The sequence below is a fragment of the Cucurbita maxima genome, unplaced genomic scaffold (genome assembly GCF_002738345.1).
Source record: "Cucurbita maxima cultivar Rimu unplaced genomic scaffold, Cmax_1.0 Cma_Scf00012, whole genome shotgun sequence".
NCBI lineage: Eukaryota > Viridiplantae > Streptophyta > Magnoliopsida > Cucurbitales > Cucurbitaceae > Cucurbita > Cucurbita maxima.
In genome coordinates this window covers 733,703-760,319 of record NW_019272028.1, presented here as the reverse complement: position 1 = coordinate 760,319, position 26,617 = coordinate 733,703, and the positions used below count along the sequence as shown (strand labels likewise).

Sequence of the window (26,617 nt, the reverse complement as noted above, 5' to 3'; positions counted from 1 at the left end):
AAAAAAAAAAAAAAAAAAAAAAAAAAAAAAAAAAAAAAAAAAAAAAAAAAAAAAAAAAACTTAGAAATAAAAACTTAGATTCCCATTTTTGAAATATTATTTAGCTACATTGAGTAACTGGTAAGATTCATCTATGGCTAGGTTTTGGGTAAACATCTCCACTTGGAAGAGATTTTATGTAAATAAAAATAAAATTAAAATTGGATAAGGATTAAAAAAATAAAAATAAAAATAAAAAAAGTCAATTAATTTTTTTTTCATAGATAATGAGTATTTTCTAAAATCAATCCTCCTCGTCTTTATACATAGTTGGGATTAGGAATCTTATGAGAACAACTTGCTGATTTAACTATACCTTACCCATTTTGACAAATATATTGGCTCACTTTTCGATTAATTATTATCAAGGAGACGAACGTTTACATGTTTTAATCAAATCGATAAAATACCTAAATTTGTTATAGTATCTTTTGTGTCCAGCCCTCCATGAATTTCTTTTTTCTAAACGAGTCATGAATGGTATAACGAACATATCTTGTCTCAAGAATATGACCAAAGGAATAAAAAACGGACAATTCATATAGAGTAGATTCTTAATTGAAGATAAATATTAGTCTAATTTCAATATTTTATTAAATCTAATAATACTATAATGACTCATGGAAAATTTCTTAAGGGATCACCCTAGAGCGGTTCTAAGTAAAATATGTTTAACCATACATTTCTTCTTTATATCTTCAGGATCTTTTTCATTTGAACGTGGTCTAAGTTAATTTATGTTTCCCACTTTTATCCATAAAATTAAAATTATTGGTTAAGGAGGCCACGTCTTCTCTAAGTCTTTTACCCATCTCTTTCAAATAAAACGGTGGGCAAAAGAGTTTAGTAAACTTAAATGTCGGGTGACATTTTGTCTTGTCTACTTTTTATTCTTTTGGGTGAACATTTAAAAAATAATTGAAGAGAGAGGGGGGAAAATAAATGAGATTGTAATAATAATAATAATAATAATAAAGTGAGAGAATAAAAGAAAAAAATTATCGAATAAAGTGACAACAATTGAAATTTCTTACGTCAAAACAATTATTTATTTATTTATTTATTTACCAAATAAAATACAAAAGGGACCGTTTTGAAAGATTTGAGAAATGTATTGGAAATAAAGGCATCTAAAATTGGTGTATTTTCTATTTTTTGAAAATAACACCAAAATTTTACTGCTTATTTATTTATTTATTTATTTATTTATTTATTATTATTTGGAATTGGAGTGGGCCCATGCAAGGCTGCAGCCAACCTGTTGCCTGCGGAAGAGGGAAACTTTAAACAATAATTTCAATATCATTATTCCAAAATGATTTTTTCTTCTTTTTCTTTTTTTTTTTTAATTTTCGAAAACAATTTATTTATTAAAGGCGATATGCTTTCTTAATAATTTCTTTTTTTTTTCTTTAATTTTTTTAATTTAATATTGTATTTTAATGTTTGCTTAAAAATAAAAAAACAGGGGTTAAATGGTAATTTCAACTATATCTTTTTGATGGGCCGTTGTGTGTTGTTTCTAAATTGGGCTGTCATTTAGGCCCAAATCAAATTATTGGGCTTCATACCTAAAATTGAGTTTGTAAGCCCAAAGTAAACAGTGTTGTAGCTGGTAGGCTCAAGCTTCCAATTTAAAATTGCAAAAGGGTTAGGTGGAGTAATTTCAAGGGCTTCATACATAAATTATTAGACATTTATCAACTTAGAGTATAGTTTAACTCCTCAATAAATATGTGTTACCAAAGGATTATTGGTTCAAATCTCTACTACTACTAAATGTATTGAATTAAACGATGAAAAGTTGACATGATTGTGACATAGATGTCTTATTTATTTATTTTTTTAAATATAAGGAACTGATATCAATAATTAATATTTATAAGTTCCCGAACATTCTCCCGTGTCAAAGTAGTTAAGTGAAGGAAGTGAGCTTTTTTGCTTTTTTTACGACAAAAATAAATAAATAAATAAATAACAAAACCCCACATTATTTGAAGAGTTGGTGGTTTTAATGAATTTATTCTGGGGGATAAAATTGAACGAGGCAAGCAACCAATTTGCATGGGGAAAATTAGGGGTGAGGAAATGGTCCTACAAGTACCACAGAAATAATTGCACATGGGTTTGTAGGGTCTCAGATTGCCCATTTGCCCTGCCCTTGCCCCTCTCTGTGGCTCCAAATCACCAAATCCAAGTGAATTAAATGGGTCACATTCCCTTACTAAGGACACTTTCATGGGATCGACCTTTCTTTTTGGATAAGCATTGCTTCCTTTCCCCCCTCACGTGGCCTCTTGTGACCCCACATTCACTCTCTATCCCTGTTTGCCCTTCAAAATACTTTTCAATATTCTCGTTCTACGCTTAAATTTACGTTCACGTAATGAAAATCTCGTGAACAAACACAGGTTGGCACGCTCATAATCGAATACTTACCAAATCTTGATAACCGATTACTTTCTAAAGAAAAGTTAAAACGACATAACTTATTTTATTCTCTCTTATTCTTTAACATTCTAACTAAAAATGAATTTTTCTTTACGTTTTGTACTCTTTTAACGTTAAATCTTTTGTTTTAATTCATTGTAATAATTTCAATGTTTCATTCGATAAATTTGAAAATTCGAAGTTATGTTACTGTGACACGTTACGTGCATATCCTCGTTAAAATTTAGGGTAAATTTTAGTAAGTTTTTTTCTTTTAAAAACCAATTTCTATTACATTGTATTGTCTTTTTGTTGCAACTTTATGTTATGATGTTTTTTCCTTATAAAATCACACACTTTTGGAAGATTTTGTTTAATTTCTTCCTTAAAAAAATGAACTTTCATTGGTATCTAGCTTGGTTCTTTCTTTCTTTTGCTTCTTTTTTTGGTTTCTTTTCTTTTTTAATGCTAAGGTTGAAAAAACTCTTAATATCTACAGTTTTAACACTAAATTTTAAGTTTAACGTTAAAAATGTTATTTATTTATTACTTAAATTTTTTAAAAGATGAAATTAATATTTAAATAGTATAGTATATAAAATACTTTTTAATTATTATAATTTATTTTATAGTTGGTTCAAATTGATGTACGGCTCTGCAATTTCTGGTGATTAAACAAGTTGATCTCTAATCTTGTCGGTTTGAGATTATACTTATAAATTGAAATTACATTTTCAACCATATTTTAAAAAAATAATGAAGTTATAAAATATAAAATATAATTATAATTATAAATTAAAATTTAAAAAAACATGAAATAGAAAATTAGGAAAAAAAATAGTGGAAAACAGAAGTCGGTGTCTGACAATATATGTATATTTGGATTTTTCTTTTAAATAGAAGCGCAAAAATCGGCCCTTCCATGTGTCGCCTTAACATGGTGGACCCCATTTTATTATTATCTATTTTTTTATTTTAAAGATTTAAAATAAACCTCATATCTCCATAAATTAATTTTAAAATTTGGGATTTAAAGGACTCTTTTTGACTTTGATTTTATTTGTGGGTTTTGGATATAAATTAGTTTTCCAAAAGAGATTAATTTAATTTATTTGGTAGTTTTTTTTTTTTACAAAAAAATAATAATAATAATAATAATAATAATAATTGGATGGAATTACTCGAAGGCATATCAATTTATGACTACAAAATGTTGTCTCCTTTGACTTATCATGTGTGGTTTTCACCTTTACTATTTTAAAACAAAAGAGTTTTTACACTTTTATAAAAAAATGTTTTGTTCTATTTTCATTCTAACAATTCACCCCGAGTCCAACATCCTTTGCTTAATGTTCAATTTCATTAGGGTTGAGGATGGATGCAACCAATCAACCCCACAAATCGCACAAGTGAAGTTGGGAATTACTAGCACACCACCTGTGACTGGCACTTTGATACTGGATTACAACTGTTACAACTTCTTTCTTGTAATTATCACTAGTCCTTATATATATATATGTGTGTTTGTATGTATAGAATCGTATAGCTATTATTAGCCATTGAAAATTATGGCTATAAATTATAAAAAATACATTTATAGTACAATTAGATATCAGTTAATGAAAATAAAAATTAAATAATTTAGTTGTATAGTTGCTCACAACTACTTATATTGGGTTATGAAAATATATTAAAATAAATAATTGAGACCCACATATATATATATATATATAAAGAATCAAAATTTGGGGTATTGAAAAAATGGCTAAACAAAGTCAAATTTGAAAATAGTGAACATTTTCAATTAGAGTCCAAATTTACGGATTTAATTTGGGGTTTCAGGTTAATTTGATATGGTTTATTGATATTTTAGTCACTTTTATTTATTTATTTATTTATGTTTAAGTCATGCGCTAAAAAAAAATTAAAATTTCTACAAATGAATATAATGTCAACCTTGCTATGGGGAGTTGAACTAATCTAATAAATTTAGAATATTAATTTCAAACCGTAGCCATAAATACATTTCAATTAAGCTTTGTGTTATTAATTATAATTATTTTTATTAAATAATACTTTAATCCAGAGATGCTCTTTTCTCTGTCGACCAATTTTTTTTTTAATGAAAATAAATTGTAATAACATTTTAATAAATATTGAATTTTATATTTAACCGAGTTTTATAATTTTGTGAATTTTAAGGTAAAAAAACTAAAATTATATTAATCTCATGAGTTTAAGCCGTCAAGACTATCTCAAATAAAAAGAGATCGTAGAGGTTTTTTTTTTTAAATTTTTTCTTTTTCAGGGATGGTTAAAGAAACGAGAACTTAGATTATATTCCTTTTATTGTCCTAATTCTTTTTATTCATTTTTTATTATTATTAGGATGATAAGTATTTAAATTTAAAATTCATTATAATTATTATTTATTTCTCATGGAATAGGAATATTATTGTTTTTATTATAATACTTTATTTAAACCCTATATTTAGATTTATCTTTTTTTTTTCCTTTTTTTTTTAAATAATTGTTACAATGGTTGAAAATAAATTAAAAAGACAAAAACAAAACGTAAGAAGGGTAGGTAACTATACTATAAATTTCGTAACAACATAGATTGAAATAGCTTAACATTTTCCCGTGAATATTCTAGATCCTTTATTGATTAAAGAGTTTCTTAAAAAAATTATATGAGATGATTCGAATTTTAAACCAGTGTATTTATTTTATATCGACTAAATTATGTTTATTTTTTTTAAGAAAAAAGGTCGTACACGACCCCTCTCATGTGCTTTGATTTAATTTTAATTTTAATTAATGAGACCCTCTTAAATTCTTAATATTGATATTTATGAATTATATTTTTTTATATATATTCCCAATATCCACCACAAAATACAATTATAGCGTAACGGCCTCTATTTTCCGTGTATTTAAATACCCCTCCATTTCCCATTCAAACCCAAACAAAAACCTCTCACCCCTACACAATTCTTCAATGGCGCCCTTACCAATCTCTCCTCTCTCCGTTTTACTCCTAGTTTTCCTCCCTGCAATCTCCGCCGACTACGGCGGGTTGCAGTCAGGCCACGCTACGTTCTACGGCGGCGGCGACGCGTCCGGGACAATGGGTAATTGATTAAACTGAACTGCCCTTCGTTTTTTTTTTCTTTTTTTTTAATTTGTTGGGTTCTGTGTGGTAATGGGGAATTGGGTATTTGAACAGGTGGGGCTTGTGGGTATGGGGATTTGTACAGCCAAGGATACGGAACGAACACGGCGGCGCTGAGTACGGCTCTGTATAACGATGGGCTAAGCTGTGGTTCTTGCTATGAGATTACTTGCACTAGTGATCCCAATTGGTGTCTTCCTGGAAAAATCATTGTGACTGCCACTAATTTTTGCCCGCCCAACTACGCTCTGCCCAATGATGATGGCGGCTGGTGCAATCCTCCTCTGCAGCACTTTGATTTGGCTGAGCCTGCTTTCCTTCAGATTGCTCAGTACAGTGCTGGCATTGTTCCCGTCTCCTTCCGAAGGTCAGAGTCCCTAGAAATTAACACAAATGGTTTAAATCTCTATCTTTACTTTCTAATTCTCTCTTTTTTTTTTTAATGAATAACAGAGTGCCATGCGTGAAGAAGGGAGGAATAAGGTTCACGATCAAGGGGCATTCATACTTCAACTTGGTTCTGATCACCAACGTCGGCGGCGCCGGCGACGTCCAATCGGTGTCGATCAAAGGATCCAATACAGAATGGCAAGCCATGTCTAGAAATTGGGGACAGAACTGGCAAAGCAACAATTACTTTAACGGACAAAGCCTCTCTTTCCAAGTCACCACCAGTGACGGCCGTACCGTGACTAGCTACGACATCGTTCCGGGCAACTGGCAGTTCGGTCAGACCTTTGAGGGTGCCCAGTTCTGAACAACAAATTTCAAGAGCTTGATTAGAAAAAAATAAAAAATAATAATTAATAGTAGGTTAGGTAGATCTCCGGCCGCCGTCCACAGTGGCTGACTATTGCCGTGGTGGTTAACTCGCACCCGCTAAGGTCTTTGGGATTTGAAAACACACAGATGACTATAAATATATAGGAAAACAGTGTGTGTAGAAGAATTAGTTCTGGTTTTGGGGATACAAGAATTATCTCAGCCCCATTCCCTATCTTACAAAGGGATTGTCCATTTAGTTCTCTCAATTTATTGATATGAGGACATTGCATTACAGTTCTTCCCCCCATCTTTAATTTCAATCCTTTATTTTTCTCGTGCTATGTCATTAGTGAGAATTAATGAACGCTTAATGTAATCAGCTATTGATTAACATTCAAGACTCGTCTTAAATTTTCTCATACTTTTTCAATCAAAATAATACTCTTATGTCAACAAAATAAATATATTACGACCAAATGGATGGGGTTAAAGTATGCTAAATTGTGATTTGACATAAAAAAACAGAGAAATTATGATATGGGAAGAGTACAATGAGTTTATGATATGAAACGATATTTTGGAGGGGAGAAGAGAAATCATATTACCATCAAATTAATGGGACACCACTTTCCTCTCTTCCCCCTTTTTTTGACTTTTCCCACAATTATAACGCTTTTCATCTGTTCGTCTATATATGTAAGTGTGGCATTTACGTGGAACAATATACCAAATGTGAATGATCCATATCTGTTTGGCATTCAACAATGGGCCTTTCTGTGGGCTGATCCATATTTGACAAAGTGGAATTTGATAAACAAACCAACCCTCATCTTTTTCTGTAGCAACTAAGAACAAGAATCTGTGATATTTGATCAGGGTGGTTCAAATCAAATCATTAAACCTAGGTATACACGGCCGAGCAATAGCCTTCAAGAGTCCAGTTAGCCAGGCATTCATTTGGGATGAAACAGTGTTACAATTTTCCTGTGGTTTAATACAACTTAAGAAAATTATAGTCAGCATTTTTCATTGATCCTTGTCCTTGGAAAAACTACCACCGGCGACAGCAGCCAAACTCTGATACCGCGAGGAAGACGAAGAAGACGAAGACGAAGCGGCAGACGTGGGTCGGCCCTCGGCATTCCGCGAGTCGTCTCGGCCAGCGTGCAGCCCGCACCTCGCAGGCCGCACTCGGACACCATCCCTGGGCCTCGTTCCCTTTCGGCCCAAACCGGAGGCGCGCCCAGAGACCCTGCGCCGACAGTGTTCGTCGAAGCCATCGGTTTCAGCTCCATCGGCGGCTCAACGCACTCCCGGCTCGACGTCTCGACATCCGAATAGTATACCGATTCCTAGGTTTTCGACCCCTAGAGCCATTCCCACCCTTGTTTCAACAATCTAAGGTCAGTATAACTCCATGTTGACAAAATAGCTTGCGATAAAGACGTACCTTGGTAGTTCGGCATAAGGGATAGTTGTGAAAGGGCTCTAAGTGTATCATGTTATTGCTGGAGTTAGCTTTGTGGGTGACTTCGGCCAAGGCCAAAGAGGTAAGTAAACTTACTGTTGGTATTAGTTATGTATGTATGTTGGTGTGTGCCCTTGCAAGCACCATGTGTATTGTTGATGTATGCTAGGCTAGATGTTTATGTATGCCATGTTTATGTATGTGATTCTTGCTGTGAAATGCTATGTATGCTATGTCGATTCACTGTGAAGAAGAGCTAACAAGGAAAAACATACCATCTTCTTGAAAGAAGAAGATAATATGGGAAAAAGTACTGTGTTAAAGATTATGAAATGGAAGAACTTCACAGTGAATCAAAATAAAAGTCTGCCATTGCCATACTTGAGACGAAGCGCAGCAAAGTTGGCACGAAGAAACAATAGGACAACCAAAACCAGCAAGACATCTGAACTTATTGTTAGCAATGGCATCCCAGAGTGCTCAATTAAAAGCCAAAACACGGTCGCAACGACAACAATGCCGAAAGAAACATGCCGCTGTTTCCGCAGTAGAACATCAGCCGCTATGCAGAAGTAGCAAAAGAGTCAACATTCTAGATGATCAAAACAGAAAAGGAAATATCATCATTTTCTTCCCTCAAATACACATCAAAGGAACATCAAAACCATTCTCGAAGTTTGAAGTAAACTGGATTCAAGGCAATATAGAGTCCATTTCCCAAAGCAAAAGATCACAAACACCTTCAAGTTTCAACCGGTCAAAGTCTCAATTCAAATACAAAAATAGAAACAGATAAATGAACAGAATATCGACGAATCCAGCAAACCATTTCAGAACACACTTGATGACTTGAATTCTAGCTTCATATAATCCTATGTTTCGGGAAAAATAAAAATAAAAAATCAAAACCCTAAAGTATCGGCGATTGCAGCTAACAGATTGAACATCAATTCTCGAAAGGGGAACAGAGGAATCGAGCGAAATTGATCAAGACACTGATAAATTTAGCGGGAGAAGAATTGAATACCTTTGCCACCACCCATAGACTGGCGGAGTGAAACTTGCCGGTCACATGAAATGCAGGATATATCTTTGCCGTCGCCTTCTACAGTACCGGCGCTACCGGAATTACCTACCGTTGCACTTCCGAATTGCTCTGGCCAGACTGAATTCTGTAGAGGAACGTTTCAGAGTCAAAATTGCAGCTCGGAACGTTCTTGAGATTTCTATATGATCGAGAGTTCCCACGCCAAAGCTAGAAACGGTTTCACGCAATTGAAGAAATTTTAATTTCCAAGCTCTAAGCCTTCCTCTTTCTTCATGCCCTGGAAATGAATTTTATCAATCAACATTAAATTATATCAAAATAACTAAATAATATGTGTGTATATATATATATATACACACACTTAAATTTATATTAAAATAATTAAAATTTAATATATATTTTTAGTTTTAACTATCATAAAAATTTATTGTTATCTCTTTGAAATGAACGTAAAATAAACATACAAATCTAATATATTTAATTTAATTTGATAATAAGCATAACAACCTCATCAAATATTTCATCCCCACATTTTAATTCTCTCCCACAATAAAATAATATATTAAATAATTAATAAGAACAGTCTTAGACAGAAAAAATAGTTTTTAAAAAATAAACCTTTTACCATTTTCTACTTCTTAATACAAATTATCTAATATCCTAGAATAAAAAAACGTATTTAAAAAAATAAAAATATTCGCAAGATTTTTTAATAAATTTTAAATGTAAATTTCATACTTAATATTTTGCTATTAGTCCATGTTTTTGGGCAGACAATGAAAAATAGAATAACACGGGGGGTTCTTTTTGCAAATGTACTAAATTTGGGATTTCGTTTGGCTAGGTCACCTTCTGCTCCCCCACATATAAAAGGAACGGTAGCATCCTCTCGAAGCCCTAATTCAGCCGCGAAGAGATAGCTGATTCTCTCTGGTTCGTTCGTCCATCCGGAAGACTATAACCATGGTAACCTAATCCCTCACACCTCCGTTTGGATTATTCGATTTTGTCTAACATTTTGTTGACAATCTTGCTTTTGCTTCAGACTTTCAAGCGCAGGAATGGTGGACGCAACAAGCATGGACGCGGACACGTGAAATTCATCCGCTGCTCCAACTGTGGTAAATGCTGCCCCAAGGTACTTAGGGTTTTTTTTTCCTCTGTTGCCTTGGTATCTCTTTCCGATGTCAATGAATAGTTTAGGTTTAGGTCTGTCTTTCTATCGATCTTTTTTTATCTGTAATGGCCAAACAATGTACACGCATCTGGATTTTTTTTTTCTAGACGCTTTTTCAATATAATCGCTATCGATGTCCCGCCATCACTGAACTATGATTCGTGTTTTTCACCAGCGTTTTTTTTTTTTTTAAATTTTCCTGTTCTGTTGCTGACTCCCTTGAATTTTCATGTTACATAGGGTCAGATTTAGTACATATTTGCAATTATCTGTGTGATTTTGGTCTACTGTGTCTAATTATGTGATTTCTTATTGGCGCGAATAGGATAAGGCCATTAAGAGGTTCCTTGTTAGGAACATCGTGGAGCAGGCAGCTGTTAGGGATGTTCAGGAAGCGTGTGTCTATGATCGTATTATCCTTTTCTTAACACATTATTTCTTTACCTTCCATTATTACAACATGAATGATAATTTCAATGTTTGTCTCTGGTACAGAATACACTCTTCCTAAGCTATATGCTAAGATGCAGTACTGTGTTTCCTGTGCTATCCACTCTCACGTTGTGAGGGTTCGATCACGCACTGACAGGAGGAAACGTGAGCCACCACAGCGCTTCATTAGACGCAGGGTATATTTTCATTTAGCTTACTTTCATTTTTTTGGCTCTATCGTTTTTATTCACTTTCTAGGCTTTCAATTATTTAAATCGTACGAGCCTGTTGAGTGATATGTTTGTAAATTAATTTTGCGATGACCTGCTAGGAATTAAAACTTGAGTTATATAATTGTTACTACAGTTCTATATGGCCAATGTTTAGAGTACGGATCCTCTTATTCTTTCAAACAATTCTCACAATTTACTACTGGATCATTGTTGACACTGGCTCTTGGAAGTTGTGATGTTTATATATCATTGAATATACCCTCTTCATACTTTAATGACTGGTGTTAACCTGTGTCCTTTTGTTGGTTCATGAATCGTCTTTTACTTCCATTGTTCTTGGCCTTCTTGTTTTTTCTTACGAGTCTCACAATTCTGGTAATGTAAGGTTGCTATTTTGTTTACTTGGTGATTTATGAACTTTTGAGAGGGAAAGTTGTTTTGTTCGTTTATTTACTTTTAACAATTTATGGTTGTTCGTAGCTGCTTATAGTGATCATCTCTATTCTGAATGTGTTTCTATTGCTGTTGCATATTTTGACGGTTGAACTTTGTCCTTTGTTTCTCAGGATGATATGCCAAAGCCTGGGCAGCCAGGACAGGCCCCTCGCGTTGGAGCTGGAGCTGGAGCTCCTCCTCCCCGTCCCTGAAGAGGAACCCCTTTATATGCCCTATTTAATTTTCTCATGGTTGCTGCAATTTGGTGAACTTGAATTTTATTTAGCATTTCTCGATATATTTTAGGGTTTTGTTTTGAAGGAATTATGCTGTACTTCTGAAATCTGATAAATTTTTGGTTTAACGAGGACTTGATGTCGTGACTATCTATCCCGTCTCTCATATCCATTTTACGTATAGTCCATCATTCAGAACTTTGTTTTTGGGGGGGTTATAAATAACTGCAACACATGGTTCAACGTAGCAATGTCCAATGTCACGGAAGAGGTTGCTAGCTTTCTTCAATTAATTTATGTAAAATTTGGTTCGGCCATTAGGGATTCTCGTGAAGATTTTTCGAATAGTATCGTTCTATATCTGAGGTTGTTTTGGCTAGAGATTCATTGTCCTTGTGAGATTTTTCATGACTGGTGAGGTAGTATCAACTTTTCCGTATCGGTTTCTTTATTTTTTATCTCTATATATATGATCCTTTCAAGTTTTTATTAAATATAAATTCTTATTTTGATTAAAATGACGTATGGATAATCATAGTGGGATAGGTGTGGAATTTAGTTCCCGCAAATCAAGTCCGGAATCTCGACCCCGAGAAAGAAAAATTGTAATGAAATGTTAATTACGAGTTTGATGAACATCAAAATTTATATTGTGCCGTGCCTTCCAATTGTTTAGGGTTTTGGGTACAATTCCAATTTTAGATTCAAAATTTTCACACCTACTTACAAAAAGAACTTTTAAATCATTTTAGCATAGTATTTTTGTTGAAATTGTGACAAAAAAAATAAAAAATAAAGTAAAATTGAATAGGCTAAAATAGTTGTTTATTAAAAATATAGAGACTAAAATGTAATAAAATGAAAACACAATAAACTGAATGTTATTTAGTTTTGTTTGTTGTGCTTTATATCCATCATTAGATATATGTTTTTGACATTGTGTCCTACACTTTTAGAAACAAGGTCTTAATAGAGTTTGAATCAAGGCGTTGAATTTACACATAAATGGGGTCCAAACCGTTGAAAATACTGCTGCATAAAATTAATTACTGTTTTTATATTTCACAATTATAAGGGAAAAAATATTTATAATTATAGCAGAGGCCAAGTTTTTCTTTCTGTTCTTTAAGCATGTCAACATGTTTTTCTTATCTGAGCTTCATTTTACTCGATTTTCTCGACCTCCCACATTCTTATCATGTCACCTGCAAATACTAACCTCTTAAAACTATATAACAAATCAATGCTTTATATATGCACCGAAGTATGCACTCCACAAATTTGAGATTAATAACAGAAAATTTAATCCGTTGACATTAATATCATAAATAATTACATAATAATGAAACAATGAATGAAATATCATCACATCGGACCCCTTAATCTACATCGCTTTTTGATGCGTATTTACATTTTACATTAACAAATGATTAGCATTACACAAAACCGAACAGAATCCCAGCAAAAACTCTAACTGTTGAGGTTGTTGGTCCCTTTGCTCGGCCCCGACGGCGGAATTCCCCCCTTCGGCAGAAACCCAAGAAGCAAAGCCCCATACTCCATCGCCAGAGCCGTCGTAGGATCCGCCGGAGTGTCAGGTTTCAGGTCCGGCAAGGCGGCGGGTGAGAGAGAGAGATCGCGCAACAATCTGGCGGAAGATGAAGAAGAAACAGAGAGGGAGAGAATGAGAGCAAAAACAGAGATGAATTTGGAGAGCTTGAAAAGGTTCGCCATTGAAGAACCCAATGAAAGGTGGAAGCTTAGAGAGGAAGAAAGAAATGGGAGATGTGAAGTGAATGTGGAAATGGTTCGATTTGGTGGGGGATTTATAATAGTGATGAAATGAAATGAAAATGGTCAATTAAAAAAGGAGGCGATTTTGGTTGAAAAGGTCAATGGTTTTATTTTTGTTTTAAATTAATTTATTTAATGTGCAGCACACTCGCAAGACGCGCGCCATATTTCACGCTCTTGTGTTGGGGATTCAGGCACGTGGTGAAGGGAGGTTGATTCAAAATCAAACTTTATTTCTTTTCTTTTCTTTTATTTTTTATTTGTAAGGTTTTTAGTGGAGCTTTGATTTCTAATCTATTATGATTATAAATGGTACAAAAGTCTTGGTTGAATTTTATTTGAATGGTGGGAATTTAAAATTCAATTTTAAAGGCTTAATTTTAAGAATATATATATATATATATATATATATATATATATATATATATATATTTTGTAGTTCAAATAACAAACAAGCTGCTCGTACTTCTTCAATCATGCGGCGTCGTGTACTTGATATATTCACGGCAAGCATTAAGGTGGACTCAAGCCCTATTCGCATTTTTTGCTTGGTTTCATGGCTTCATTTGTCTGTCGGCGAGGTGTGCCTTCGCAAAACAAACACCAACTTGTGTGAAATTCAAACTTGTTCGGCTACACATGTCTTTCATGCACGCATGTTCAATCGTGTGCGACACATTTAATGTTGCATCTCATTGTCATATAGGTTCCCAACAATACGATCCATGCATCATGATACCATCCCATGTCTCAGGACGCATCATCCATCTTTGTTTGCTCGGATATATCCATTGGGAACTAGCCTGTGTCGATCATCTCCTGTGTCCATAATAAACTATTTATGACATACGTTCCAGATAGCGGGTGCATAATCCAACATTCGACATATGGCTTGGGGGGCAATATAAAGATCATTTTTAAAGGAAAGTGCCTGTTACACTGTTCTGTGACTCTCACCCACGCCGTGTCACACACATGTGCCACATGTTAGCTCGCTTAAACCACATGTCCAAAGGGTGGTGGAGAGCCAACACCATGCCTATAGTACTAATTGACACTAAAGTTTGTGAGCTTTCATCTTTCATATAGACATTCTTAATTCTCGAGCCGCATGCCGAAATTCATATTGAAATCCCGACTTTTGAGGTTATAGCTCGGTGCCCTACCCGGCCCCTCTTCGAGCTTGTCTTCGACACTTGTCTTGCCTTGTTCTCTCGAATTTTGTGTATGCCTTGACTTAGCTTCAATGCACACTCTTTCAACAAAGTTATGACAAATCATTGACTTAATGATTATAAATTTATTTTTTGTTTTGAATATATACATTCATTTGGAATAATTTAGGTTTTCTTTAACAAATTAAATAACTATTACTAATTTTTTAAAATTGATTTGGTTGAAAAATGAAAATTTCACGAGTTATGGCAACAAAGTGGTTGAAAAAAAAGGAGTTAGTTGAAGTGGGATATGAGAGTGACGCGTGAGAGCGTGTGAATTAGAGAGAGTGGGGGAGCTGGTACACGTCATGCGTACTGTTCAAATGGATGGACCCACAATTTGACCATTTGAGTCCACATTGGATTTGCAGGTGCTGCGCAGTGACGGTGCTACGCGTTTTGAGAGTGCGAAAAGCTTGGGCGGCAAGCTTAATGTACAGGCACCTCTCTAACGAATTTTCATTGCTATTTCTTGATGCTGTAATTTGACGATTTTAATGACGTCATTATTTAACTAAATCATTTATTACTTTTGTGATTAAAAGTCTAAAATTTAATAAAATTTGAATATATCACTGTTTATGAGAACTATTTTTAAGAATTAAAAACTTTTTAGATATTAAAAAGTTAATAAAATTTTAAATGTTATTTAAAATTTTAATACCGGTTAAATACAACTTTAAAATTTAAGAAATCAATCTATAATTTAATTTAAACTATGCTATATTGACTTGAGGAACCTCAAAATGATAATTTCAAGCTAAATTAATTTTTGCATTACAGACATAATTGGGCTGAAAGTTGGAGGCCCAGCTGGAAAGGTCCAATGTGAACGGGAGGGAGGCCCAGCTGGTAAGGTCCAATGAACTGGAGGGAGGCCCAGCTGGTAAGGTCCAATGTGAACTAGAGGGAGGCCGAGCTGGTAAGGGCTAATGAAAACTGGAGGGAGGCCCATCAAGCAAGGTCCAATGTGAACTGGAGGCCCAACTGGTAAGGTACAAGGTGAACTGGCGGCCCAACTGGTCCTGTCCAATGTGAACTGGAGGCCCAACTGGTCAGGTCCAATGTGGACTGGCGGCCCAGACGATCAGGTCCAAGGTCAATCGGCGGCGCAGCTGGTCAGGTCCTAGTTAAGTCCCATCTGGTATGGTCCAATTTTATTTGGAGGCCCGGCTGGTAAGGTCCAAGGTGAACTGAAGGCCCAACAAGTAAGGTCCAAGTTGAACTGGCGGCCCAGATGGTCAAGTCCAAGGTGAAAGGAGGCCCAGATGGTCAGGTCCAAGATGACTGGATGTCCAGCTGGTCAGGTCTAAGGTGAAGTAACGGCCCAGATGGTCAGGTCCAAGGTGACTGGAGGCCCAGATGGTCAGGTCCAAGGTGACTGGATGTCCAGCTGGTCAGGTCTAAGGTGAAGTAACGGCTCAGATGGTCAGGTCCAAGGTGACTGGAGGTTCAACTGGTAAGGTCCAAGGTGAACTAGCGGCCCAGATTGTCAGGTCGTAGGTGAACTGGAGGACCAGTTGGTCAGGTCCAATGCGAACTGATGGCCCAGTTGGTAAGGTCCAAGGTGAACTGCAGGCCCAGTTGGTACGGTCCAATGTCATATGTAGGCCTAGCTGGTAAGGTCCAAGGTGAACTGGCGGCCCAACTGGTTCGGTCCAAGGTGAGCAAGCGGCCCAACTGGTCAGGTCCTATGTTAACTGGAGGCCCATTTGGTAAGGTCCAAGGTGAACTGGCGGCCCAACTGGTCCTGTCCAATGTGAACTGGAGGCCCACTTTGTCAGGTCCAATGTGAACTGCCGGCCCAGATGGTAAGGTCCAAGGTGAACTGCAGGCCCAGTTGGTACGGTCCAATGTCATATGTAGGCCTAGCTGGTAAGGTCCAAGGTGAACTGGCGGCCCATATTTCTCAGGTCCAATGTGAACTCGAGGCCTAGTTGGTTAGGTCCAATGTGAACTGGAGGCCCAGCTAGTCAGGTCCAATGTGAAATGTAGGCCCAGTTGGTCAGGTTTAATGTGAACTGGAGACCAGCTGGTAAGGTCTAAGGTGAACTGGCGGCCTTTTTTGCAGGTCCAAGGTGAATTGGCGGCCCAACTGATCAGGTTCAGGGTGAACTTACGGCGCAGCTAGTCAGGCCGAAAGTGAACTGGGGCCCAGATGGTATGATTCAAGGTGAACTGGAGGCCCAGATGGTAAGGTAGAAGGTGATTCGGCTGCCGAGCTGGTAAGGTTCAATGTAAACTGGCGGCCCAGCTCAGGTTCAATGTGAACTGGTGGCCCGGCTGGTTAGGTCCAGAACTGGTGTCCCGGCTGGTAAGGTCTAATGTGAATTGGTGGGAAAATGGCGGGAACGAAGAGGCCCAAGTTCCTTGGTTTGGCGGGAAATCTCTGTAGACTGTATCTGCTTCATTTCCATTAAGGATGTCCAATGAACATGTCGGAGAGGAGAGAGATAGAGACAGTGTTAGAGAGAGAGAGAGAGCGCAACCATGGTTGGACTACCCTACGATTTCCTTGTTAACCCTCTTGGTGCTGTGACTGGGGAGCGCTCGATCCATTTCGTCACTTCCTTTTTGACCAAGATGGTCTATCTAAGGTTCAATCTCCTTCCAATTTTACTTTCATATGTTCTGTGTTTGGAATATTTTTTTTAGTGTTTGTTAAATTTGTTAAAAAGACGAACAAATTCTTCCCCGCTATCTAGTTGGTGAGCAGTGGATTTCATTTTTCTATTATGGGTATTCATTCGCACAAATCACTAGATGCTCTTGTGTGAGGTTTTTCAGTTGAGCTCGTTAACTTTTTTTCTCGCGTTCTTAGTAATCTGTAAGAATTAAGGGTTTAATGTCATTAGGTTTTCGAATCGATCATTTGACGAGTAGCTTTCCGTAGGTTCCAATTCTGAACGCTTCAAGCGTTAAATGGGTTCAGCCCAACTGTCTTGTTCGGTTCAAGGGAATGATTCAAGACATGCTGGGAAATGAGTTTTATGTTGGCGCTTACAAGGTAATTTTATTTCTCTGCTACTAAGCAATTTTCTGTTTAAGATATTGATGTTTTGTTGTTTCTTAAGGTTCTCTCTGGTATTGTGAAGGATGGCTCCACTTGGAAAACCACCAAGTTTACGGATTCTTCTCAATGCCCGTCAGGAATTTCCCCCGATATGCGCATTTGGGAACGCCGTTTTCTGTACTGTGTGCCTGTGAGTTTTCAATAATTACCCCTACTTTGTAAGCTGTTCCTGCAAAATTTCTCCCTTTGAATTTGTGTGTGTGCTTGATGGCTTTTTTTTGAGTGCATTCTTGATCATTTTGGTTAGGTTCCAGGTCAGAATTCTTGGACAGAATCCTCACGTTTAGGAGAGATCAATCAGAGTGCTGATGGGACATCTGAAAACAAACAAAAGCGTTGCAGATTGGATGAAAATTCTGTTGATCCTATGGACTTGCTTGTACCTTTTCCTCTATGACTTGCTTTCGTTTTATTTTTAAGTTTTAGCTGTTCATTTCATCCATGACCCCATCAACACCAAATATATCATAAATTGCTTCTTCAATCTGTATTTGTTCAGTACTTGTTGTATTTATATCTATTAGATTTATTCATGTGCCTTTAGAGATTTCTGACATTTAGCACGACAGCTCGAATAATTCTAGTAACTTGGCATGAAATGGAAAGGTTGGAGTTTCCACTCTAGTTATTTAGCCTTTGAGAAGGGCTGCATGATCCCAAAAAAGATGGAAAAAGAGTCATTCCTTGGAATTTGGATTGCTTAGAGAACCGTTCATGGATTTTTGATACTTTGTAGAATTTAGGTGTCAGTACAGCTTGTAGCTTGCTTATTCTCCTGAAAAAATAGATTTGTTAATTATTCAATTTCTTTTGCGACGCTTTGGTCTGTTGTGCACCACTCTGGCTCTAATCACTATTTCATGTAGGGATTAGTTACTCTGTTTCTCTGTTTTATTATAAAGGGAATAGCAGCTGCTGCCTTCTGACATCTTATTTAAATCACAGGCTTCAAGTGATGAGCTTCAGAGTTCTTCCGGTTTGAAAAAGATGGTGAGCGAACTTCTTTTTTTAAACGCTTATTAGTTTTACTCTGTCAGTAGTTTTTATTTCAGATTGAGTATCATCTTTTGGAGTTTCAGAAGTTAACTTGTACAGCCCCTTTCACAATAGAAAAATGAGATGCAGACTTTATATTCTTGTTTCATTGTTCATAAAGAGGTTATACCAAATAATGAACATCAAACAGAATGCTTGTACATTGTTCGACGTTTTGCTGTTTTACCGCTCTTGGTGTATTTTAACTTAACTTATTCTTCTGTTATCATCTCTTTCATTTCATAGAAAGACGAACAACTTTCGCCTGGCTTACAGTCTCCAAATATTTCTTCTGTGGCTATATCTAGCCTAAGCACTGTCAACAATGCTGAAAGAAATTTTCTTCCTTGTCTAGTTAAGGAAAGTACCCGCTCTATATCCTGAATCAGGCTGTAATATAATTGTTATTATTAATTGTGTTGTGGGGTTGGAAATGTTTCTTAATTCTCAGCATATCTATCTATATTGCAGATGTATGATACTGTGGAGTCTGAGTTGAAATTGAATGATGATGTTGAGTTTATTGGTGTCATTACCCTTGGCACAGAGCAAAAAGTTACAAGGATGACGACGATGAGTTCTCAAATGGTTTATTTGAGGACTTATCGGTTCAATTTCCTCCCAACAGGGTATTGATGCATGTTAAACTCTTTCATCATTTCCCTCTGTCTAGTTAGCTACCTCTGGAAGTGACTCGTAAACAAAGAATTATATGATCTTGAGTGGTTCTAGATAAATTAATATAGCATCAATTTTCTATTTTGTTATAGGTACCGTGTCTCCATTGCGTTGTTCACAGGAAACTTGCTGTTCATGACTTCCAAACTTTCCATGTGTTAGAGGTGCTTTATAACTACAAGTGATGTCTGATTTGTCCTTTCGATCTCTTTTATTGTCACTAGTGTAGTTTTTGTTTCTTTTTTCATATTGTACCGCTTATGTACGTACGTTATATTCTTATGTAACAGCCAACAACCCATCTAATTCGAGAGATACGTGCCACTCTACTAAATCACCTGACCGTTGTTCTTGGTAATGATGGAGTTGCAGCTCACTTTTTGCTGTTGCATCTTCTATCCAAGGTCAGGGTATTTCCTTTTAATTATTCATTACCTAACTTCTCTCTACTTCTATCATCTGTTAAGCTTGGTCTATATAATTTTATCACTATGTTATCATGTATGAGTTTAAATTTTAATGGACAAATTTATTGATTAGGTGCATGCTAGGGTGGATTCCCTGGCCATCGGTAAACTTTCACTAAACCTCACAGGTTTTAACAACGAAAGTATGTCAATTTTTGGCAATCAGCTCAGGCTTACTGTCAAGAGTCTTCTTCCATTCACGGAATATGTACAGTAGAATATCTAAATACAGCTTCACTGGCACCGAAGAAGGATTATGAGATAAACAGGTAAGTTGATGGTGGATGACTAATCTATCACAGAAATAACGCTGACAGTTGGCTAATGCTTCTACTTGATTTCATCCAAATTGAAATAATTGGTGTAATATCTTGACAAAATACAGATTGGTTCCTGGTGTTCTTCAGCTGGCAGAAGGTTCACATTTGATGATTGATGAAACACAACTGGAAATAGGGACACTGAATTCTCTTGGAGTTGAAAACGCAAGGCTGCTGAAAAATTTAATGGAGTCACAAAAGGTATCTGTGTTGGCGCAGCCTATTTGTATATACACGTAGATGAAATATTTTCTATGTTTTTGGTTGAATTACTTGTTCCTCGTCCTTGTATTGTTTAAATAAACCCTTTTCTCCAGGTTGAATATGATTTCAAGTACTACAAAATGGATATGACAACCGATGTCCAATTGCTAATTTTGTCAGAGGGTAAATCAAACATTTTGCCAGCTGATTTGGTTGTGCCTTTCCAACCTTCATCTGTAGGTTCTTCCGCAATTACTGATATGAATGCACTAGAAGCATGGAGGTGGTACTTATCTAATTTAAGGTCATTGCCACATTCCATTGAGTCAGAAATGCAGCAGGTACATCTTAGACTTACTTGATTCTTGAAATTATCTTCTGGCGCTTGAAATTCATAATTTTGGGCTTACAGGTTGTAGAAAATGACTTGGTGGCAGCGAAGCAGGCAGAAAGGAGATTAGGCAGCCAAGACTTAAGCAGGCAAGTAGTACATGTGTTACTTGCGGTCCAAGCCCACAACTAGCAAATATTGTTCTTTTTGGACTTTCTCTTTTGGGCTTCTCCACGAGGTTTTTAAATTGCCTCTGCTCGGAAGAGGTTTCCACACCCTTATAAATAATGTTTCGTTCTCCTCCCCAACCGATATGGGATCTCATAGTTTATTTGTTATTCAGTCTTGCGCATAGTTTTCTTAACGTCTGGAATTATTGCGCAGGTTGCTAATGATAGGTCGACTGATGTCTGCAAGTTACGGAGAAACCTCTTTGTCATTGGAACAGTGGCAGATGGTCAAGGAACTAGAAAGGTTTAGAAGGGAGAGACTCGCATGAGGTATTCCATACAAACCCACTTGGCACTCCATTGTATCCATTTCAGCCTATGGGTGGTTTAGATTTTGTTGTATTGCACTGTTGAGTGTGTAAATCATCTGGTTAGCAATGAACCAAACCACATCAAAAAATAAGACGGTCTAATATTTTGCTAGCAAGAGGAATTTGGTGGAGTAGCAAGCAGAAAAAAACCAATTCCCAAATGTCTTTAAACTGTCACCTGCAGCCTCGGACACTTGTTTTGGAACTTAGCGCACCAAATTCAACACAAAAGCCCGTCACTGCCACGCTTTAGTGTGTTCTCTGCCCAAAAGCACTAGTTTTGACTTTTTTTGTTCTTGCGGTAAATCTAGCCGTTAAAACTAACGTAGAATGTTTGGATTTTCTAGTACTGATACTCCTCAGTATATTCGTTAGATCGTACATGAACTGTCCAGAAATGGTTGGGATAAATTTTCTGTGTCATCGACTTCAAAAGACACGTTGAGACATAAAGCAGTGTACTTCATGCATAAAGTGAAAAGAGTAGAACTTAAGAAGTGTAGATTTGGATAACATCAGTCAACTCATTGACTAAGTTGGTTGAGAATTCTGTCAATGTCAACCTGCCTGCCAGCCATAGGTAGCTTCGTCGTTACTCTGGGTGTGTTGTGACTTGAGTGACCAATATTCTATTTTCACACGCAGAAAAAGAGAGAACAAATGGAGGAGAAAAGCCCAGCAAAGCAAAAGCCAAGGCCGATACCATTAATAATAATAATAGAATAGGGGGGGTCGGTAGGATCTTTACCAAGAGTGTCAGGAAATATGGAGCCACTTGGACGCATAGTAATGGTGTCATTTCAGACAAGAACCTGAATACGTGTCCCAGTTATCAAGAAGACCATTGAGTTGTGTTGTGGACCATGTCTTGTCTTGTGTGTGATGGCTCAAAAACCTCCGAAAATGGTCTTTTATTGCTTGGGGATAGAAAAAACTGGAATAGAAAACACGCATGCCACATAATTTTGTGTCAGATGGAACACCTTGATGCAAGAATATGTTCTGCTCACTTTTGTTGTCCGTGTCCCAACTCCCTCCCCCTTATTCCCTTTCCTTATTCCAGAATCGTGTGGTTGTGTCAAAAAACATCTATTCCTTCCAAGTTTGCAGCATATTACACGCCTACTACTACTACTATCTCACTGTTTTAGTCTTAACTTCAACGTTGTTTCATTGTTTCATATTTGATTGATGTTATGCCTTCATCCTCTGTTTTTTTAGGCTAAATTGAAAGGCATTGCTGTAAAGTGATTGCTCAGGAAATGAATTTGTTTGGATAACGCCGTCAAGTGTGGGTCCGGATTCGGTTCGTCTTTGGGGCTCTCACATGAAAGTTAAGGAAGGAGAAGCATCCTCCTCCTCTTCTTCTTCCTTCGAATCGCCACTCCACTCGGCATACTCGGCATAACAACAACGCAAGAATCATCATTTCTAGTATCATAACAAGTATGAAACACAATCGTGTAGATAGCGTTCATTTCAGGGCATGAACTAATCCCATGGTGTATAGGTTAAAAAAACTGTGCGTTCGTTGACAATTTTTGAAGACGATTGTGGAATAGGTTTACTTTAGGAATTATTGTTTGAAAATATGATTATAATTTTAACGAAACAAAGAAATTAGTGTAAACAAGCCAGATTTGGTATGTGAACATGGCTATTTGATGGAATTGAATGTCAAAGGTGAGGATTGAGGTGGTAACATGTTGGTTTTGATTTGAACATAATAATGATAATAATAATGAAAGTCAAATCCTTTGACTAAAACATTTTGGCGTCTGTCCGGCCGTTCCCCCTACTATGTTCCCATGTAGCTGCTACCTAGGTAACACCTATATATAATTAACATTTCAATATTTCAAAAAAAAAAAAAAAAACAATTATAACAATGATGGAATAAAATATTTTAAACACTATACTTCGGGCTGTACAGATTTTGGGGCAGGATCTTCTTCAGCCAGGAGCTGCCCGTTAGATGCACTGACATGGCTCCTCAACTTCACAAGTCCACATTTTTCCAAACCAGCCCAACCCCAATCCGGTACATGCAGCACCACGTAAGTCCCAATTCCACCAATCAGACCATAAGCAATAGAATAAGTCAACGGCATCAATATCAACGTCATGAACGCCGGAATTGCCTGCTGCATATCATTCCATTCAATCTCCACAACCGCCTTCATCATCAAAACCCCCACCAGTATCAATGGCGGCCCTACCGCCCACGCCGGAATGGACGCCAACAACGGAGTAAAAAAGAACGCCATAAAGAAATAAGCTGCCACCGTCAGTCCCGTCAGCCCCGTCCTGCCGCCTTCCCTTATGCCCGTGGAGGACTCAATAAACGCCGTCACCGGTGAAGTCCCCAACAATGATCCGACGACAATGGCCGTAGCATCAGACATAAAGGCAAAATACTGCCCCTCAAAATCCCCATTTTGATCCACAAATCCTGCAAATCTGGCCATTGAATAAAGCGTTCCAGTGGTATCCAAAATATCCACGTATAAGAAAGTGACCATCGCCTCCCAAAAGTGGGGCTTCCCTAAATCCTTAAAGCTTAGTGCTCCAGCTGTGCTTTTAATTGTGTGTATATCCACAACTTTCTTAAAGTACTTATACGCCGCCTCCCCTGACGCCGTCTCTGGAAACGCCGTCACACTTGTTTTTCGAATCCACGAAACCACCGTCACGAATACGATCCCGTAAATCGTAGCCCCTTTTACGTTTTTCACCATACAATACGCAGTTATCACGAATCCCACTATGCCCAGCCACATAGTTGGGCTCTCCATTCTTCCGTTCAGACAGAGTATTCCGCCGGAAGCCGTTCCTCCGGCCATTAGACTTACCGTTCCGTTCCCGGAACTCACGACGGGGGACACCGACACCCGGGAGGCTTCTGGGCAGCCTCCGAGTGTCACTAACGTCGATGGGCTGAAGCCGATTAGACCAATTCCTTGGCTACTCTGTAATCCGATGAACGCTAAAAACAGCCCAATTCCGGCAGAGGAACTGATTCGAACTGGCTTCGGGATTAATTTCGCCAATTTTGCCCGAAACCCAATTGCGGAAATGAGTAAAAAGATTAACCCCTCGATTAGAACGGCGGTTAAGGCGCTCTGGTAAGAAATGTTACCGGAGCCATGAAACCCGACGACGGTGTAAGCGAAATAAGCATTAGTCCCCATTCCCGGAGCTAAAGCAAGGGGAAGATTCGCGAAAACGCCCATTATAACGCAACCAATTAACGACGAAGCAATCGTCGCAACAATTAAGTCTCTACGGACTTGATCGAGGCAAGCGGCGTAGCCGGGATTGACGGGGTCGAACATGCAGGACCTATCGGGTTGGATGAGTCGGAGATTCGACCCGGAACAATTGGGGATGGAAATGGAAGGGTCGGAACAGAGAGGGACGCAATCCGATTGGGAACAGGTGGCGCCGGAATCGGCAAGGATGGAGGCGTTGACAGCCAAGATGTAGGCCATGGTTAAGAAGGTGGTGGTGCCGGCGCGGAGCTCGGTGGTGAAATTGGAGTTTCTTTCGGTTAATTTGAACCGCTTACCAATCCAGGTTTTGGCGACGGCGGAGTTAAGACGGTCGAGGCGGCCTGGTTGCGCGGTGGTTTGGAGTTCCATGAGGTCTGTTGAGGCAAGTTCGGAGATGGGGAAGCTGGCATCTACCAACACATAATTGGTTTATATATATAGAAATAAAATTTGAAGGAGAAGAAGACGACGATAGATTCTCGAACCGGGGATCTCTCCGCAGTTTAATTTCATTCAGTCAAGTCTCATAATTGTTATTTATTTATTTATTTATTTATTTCTATTTTAATTATTCTTTATTTATATTTTTCTTTTTCTAGTTTCAGTTGGAGTTTCCTTTTTCTTAGGCTATGTCAGGCTTGTTTTTAATATTACTTGTATTTTAAAAATTCCTGAAAAATAAGGAAAGTGACAACTATTACTTTGCTACCACCAACAATTCCAAAAAAAAGTTAATATAATATAATATACTTTTATTTACATTCGTTTTAATAAAAATTTAAAATTTTAAAAATTATGATTGTAAACAATATATTACAAAAATAATATTGAAAAAGGTAAATTATCGGCTAAAAAGATTATCTAACATAATTTATTTATTAAAAAAAATGTTAAATACTATGTAAATTTTTCACCAAGAATAATAATTGAAACAATTGGCAAGAATTAGAATATAAAGGATGGAGATTATTTATTTATTTATTTATTTATTTATATATAGGAGAGGTAATAAATTTTAATTTTTAAATATTTAAAAGAGTGAGATGATCGAATTTAATATGAGAGAGATGAACTCGAAAAGAGAAACACACTAGTGGGAGTGGGAACTTAGTCGAGTAGGTGGTTTAAATATATTACTTTTTAAAAATAAATTTTTTATTGTATTAAATATATTCCACACACGATATGAATAAATCTCCCATTTATTTTTAAAAATATTATAAATTCAAACAGTGGTTTCCCACTAAAGCGACCACAATATTTAACCGCTGAAATAAATTATATACTTTAATATTACAAAAATTTCAAATGTTTGAATATAATAACTAGACATTGATGAACATAGAAAATAATAATAATAAAAGAAAGCATAAATTTGAATAAATATTGAATAAGTTATATTTGGATATGTAGTAGGTGTAAGTGTTATGAAGACCAAAAACATTATCCATAGATATAAATGCTAAAATAAAAAAATAAAAAAATAAAAAATAGAGAAATTGAGGTGGTTTGAAATAATACGCAAACTTGTGGAGGTTCGGCCTCCGTCACTTTCACTGTTCTTAGAGGGAGCTGGTTGGGAAGTGGGTGGTTGACTACAGAAATACAAATTTAAATAATTAAATAATTAAATAATTAAATAATTAAATAATTTGAAATTTCGGCTGTTGTGAGTTCAATTTTTAAGTTGCGTCTTTGTTTTATTCTTCTTCTTTTTTTTCTTTTCATAAATGCTCTTTTCATCGAAAGCTGTTCTTTCTTCGGGTTGGTTGCTTGAAAATCAACATTTTTGTTTGTTTTCACACTAGGATTTGACCCTTAAAAAAGGAAGGGATTTTATAAACAACATTTTAAAAAAATGTTTTCAAAATACACTATAAAATAATTTCTAAAATTTTCTTTTTAAGTCCCACTTAAATTTGTACTCCCAAACATAATGAAATAGCATTTTTTTTTAATTTAAATTAATTTATATTTTTCACGAATACCGAGGACCCATTGATATTATTGAATTGTTTAAAAAAAAAAAAAAGTAATTTGGTTAAAGTTAAGGGATGAAGAGAAAAAAAGATTATTGTTATGTTTCTATTTTTAGAATTTGGTTGGGGTTTATTAATATAAATAATAGTGAAAACTATATAAGATGGTACTTAGCTGTCCCTTCATATAACATAATGTAGGAAATAATGATGAATCATTTAAAGGCAATGTGCTAAGATTGCATGTTGGGTTGAGTGACATCAATTT

At 36.4% G+C, this 26,617-nt stretch overlaps 3 protein-coding genes, 1 long non-coding RNA gene and 1 pseudogene across 6 annotated transcripts; 3 read left to right on the top strand and 2 right to left on the bottom strand.

Moving 5' to 3' along the window:
• The first annotated feature begins 5,428 nt into the window (after nucleotides 1-5,428).
• LOC111487000 (expansin-A8-like) lies at nucleotides 5,429-6,800 on the top strand. Its single transcript, XM_023134201.1, has 3 exons — nucleotides 5,429-5,603; nucleotides 5,699-6,011; nucleotides 6,098-6,800. Exons 1-3 carry the CDS (start codon nucleotides 5,471-5,473, stop codon nucleotides 6,399-6,401), a joined length of 750 nt encoding a protein of 249 aa, XP_022989969.1. The 5' UTR covers nucleotides 5,429-5,470; the 3' UTR covers nucleotides 6,402-6,800.
• A 333-nt stretch (nucleotides 6,801-7,133) lies between these two features.
• LOC111487003 lies at nucleotides 7,134-9,228 on the bottom strand. 2 transcript variants are annotated; one of them, XR_002718970.1, is made up of 3 exons: nucleotides 8,905-9,228; nucleotides 8,259-8,439; nucleotides 7,134-8,158 (listed from the first exon to the last, which is right to left on the bottom strand). It is a non-coding gene; the product is annotated as an uncharacterized LOC111487003 (long non-coding RNA). The 2 variants fall into 2 exon arrangements; XR_002718969.1 differs by having other exon boundaries at nucleotides 7,134-8,155.
• Nucleotides 9,229-9,739: 511 nt separating this feature from the next.
• Nucleotides 9,740-11,592, top strand: LOC111487002 (40S ribosomal protein S26-3-like). Its single transcript, XM_023134205.1, has 5 exons — nucleotides 9,740-9,891; nucleotides 9,971-10,063; nucleotides 10,428-10,512; nucleotides 10,598-10,731; nucleotides 11,334-11,592. Exons 1-5 carry the CDS (start codon nucleotides 9,889-9,891, stop codon nucleotides 11,412-11,414), a joined length of 396 nt encoding a protein of 131 aa, XP_022989973.1. The 5' UTR covers nucleotides 9,740-9,888; the 3' UTR covers nucleotides 11,415-11,592.
• Nucleotides 11,593-15,992: 4,400 nt separating this feature from the next.
• On the top strand, nucleotides 15,993-22,800 carry LOC111487558 (annotated as a pseudogene).
• On the bottom strand, nucleotides 22,741-24,897 carry LOC111487572 (adenine/guanine permease AZG1-like). 2 transcript variants are annotated; one of them, XM_023135022.1, is made up of 2 exons: nucleotides 23,018-24,897; nucleotides 22,741-22,930 (listed from the first exon to the last, which is right to left on the bottom strand). In XM_023135022.1, the coding sequence occupies exons 1-2, from the start codon at nucleotides 24,737-24,739 to the stop codon at nucleotides 22,916-22,918; spliced, it is 1,737 nt and encodes a 578-aa protein (XP_022990790.1). In that variant the 5' UTR covers nucleotides 24,740-24,897; the 3' UTR covers nucleotides 22,741-22,915. The 2 variants fall into 2 exon arrangements, with proteins under 2 accessions (XP_022990790.1, XP_022990789.1); XM_023135021.1 differs by having other exon boundaries at nucleotides 22,809-22,919.
• Between the last annotated feature and the right edge of the window lie 1,720 nt (nucleotides 24,898-26,617).

Bases quoted from the DNA above. Each gene is read 5' to 3' on its own strand.
- LOC111487000 (XM_023134201.1), top strand. From the start codon at position 5,471: ATGGCGCCCTTACCAATCTCTCCTCTCTCCGTTTTACTCCTAGTTTTC. The intron at 5,604-5,698 runs GTAATTGATTAA...GTATTTGAACAG, and splicing joins CGACGCGTCCGGGACAATGG to GTGGGGCTTGTGGGTATGGG. The intron at 6,012-6,097 runs GTCAGAGTCCCT...AATGAATAACAG, and splicing joins GTTCCCGTCTCCTTCCGAAG to AGTGCCATGCGTGAAGAAGG.
- LOC111487002 (XM_023134205.1), top strand. The intron at 10,513-10,597 runs GTATTATCCTTT...TCTCTGGTACAG, and splicing joins GGAAGCGTGTGTCTATGATC to AATACACTCTTCCTAAGCTA. The intron at 10,732-11,333 runs GTATATTTTCAT...TTTGTTTCTCAG, and splicing joins AGCGCTTCATTAGACGCAGG to GATGATATGCCAAAGCCTGG.
- LOC111487572 (XM_023135021.1), bottom strand. From the start codon at position 24,739: ATGGAACTCCAAACCACCGCGCAACCAGGCCGCCTCGACCGTCTTAAC. The intron at 22,920-23,017 runs GTATAGTGTTTA...GGTGTTACCTAG, and splicing joins CAAAATCTGTACAGCCCGAA to GTAGCAGCTACATGGGAACA.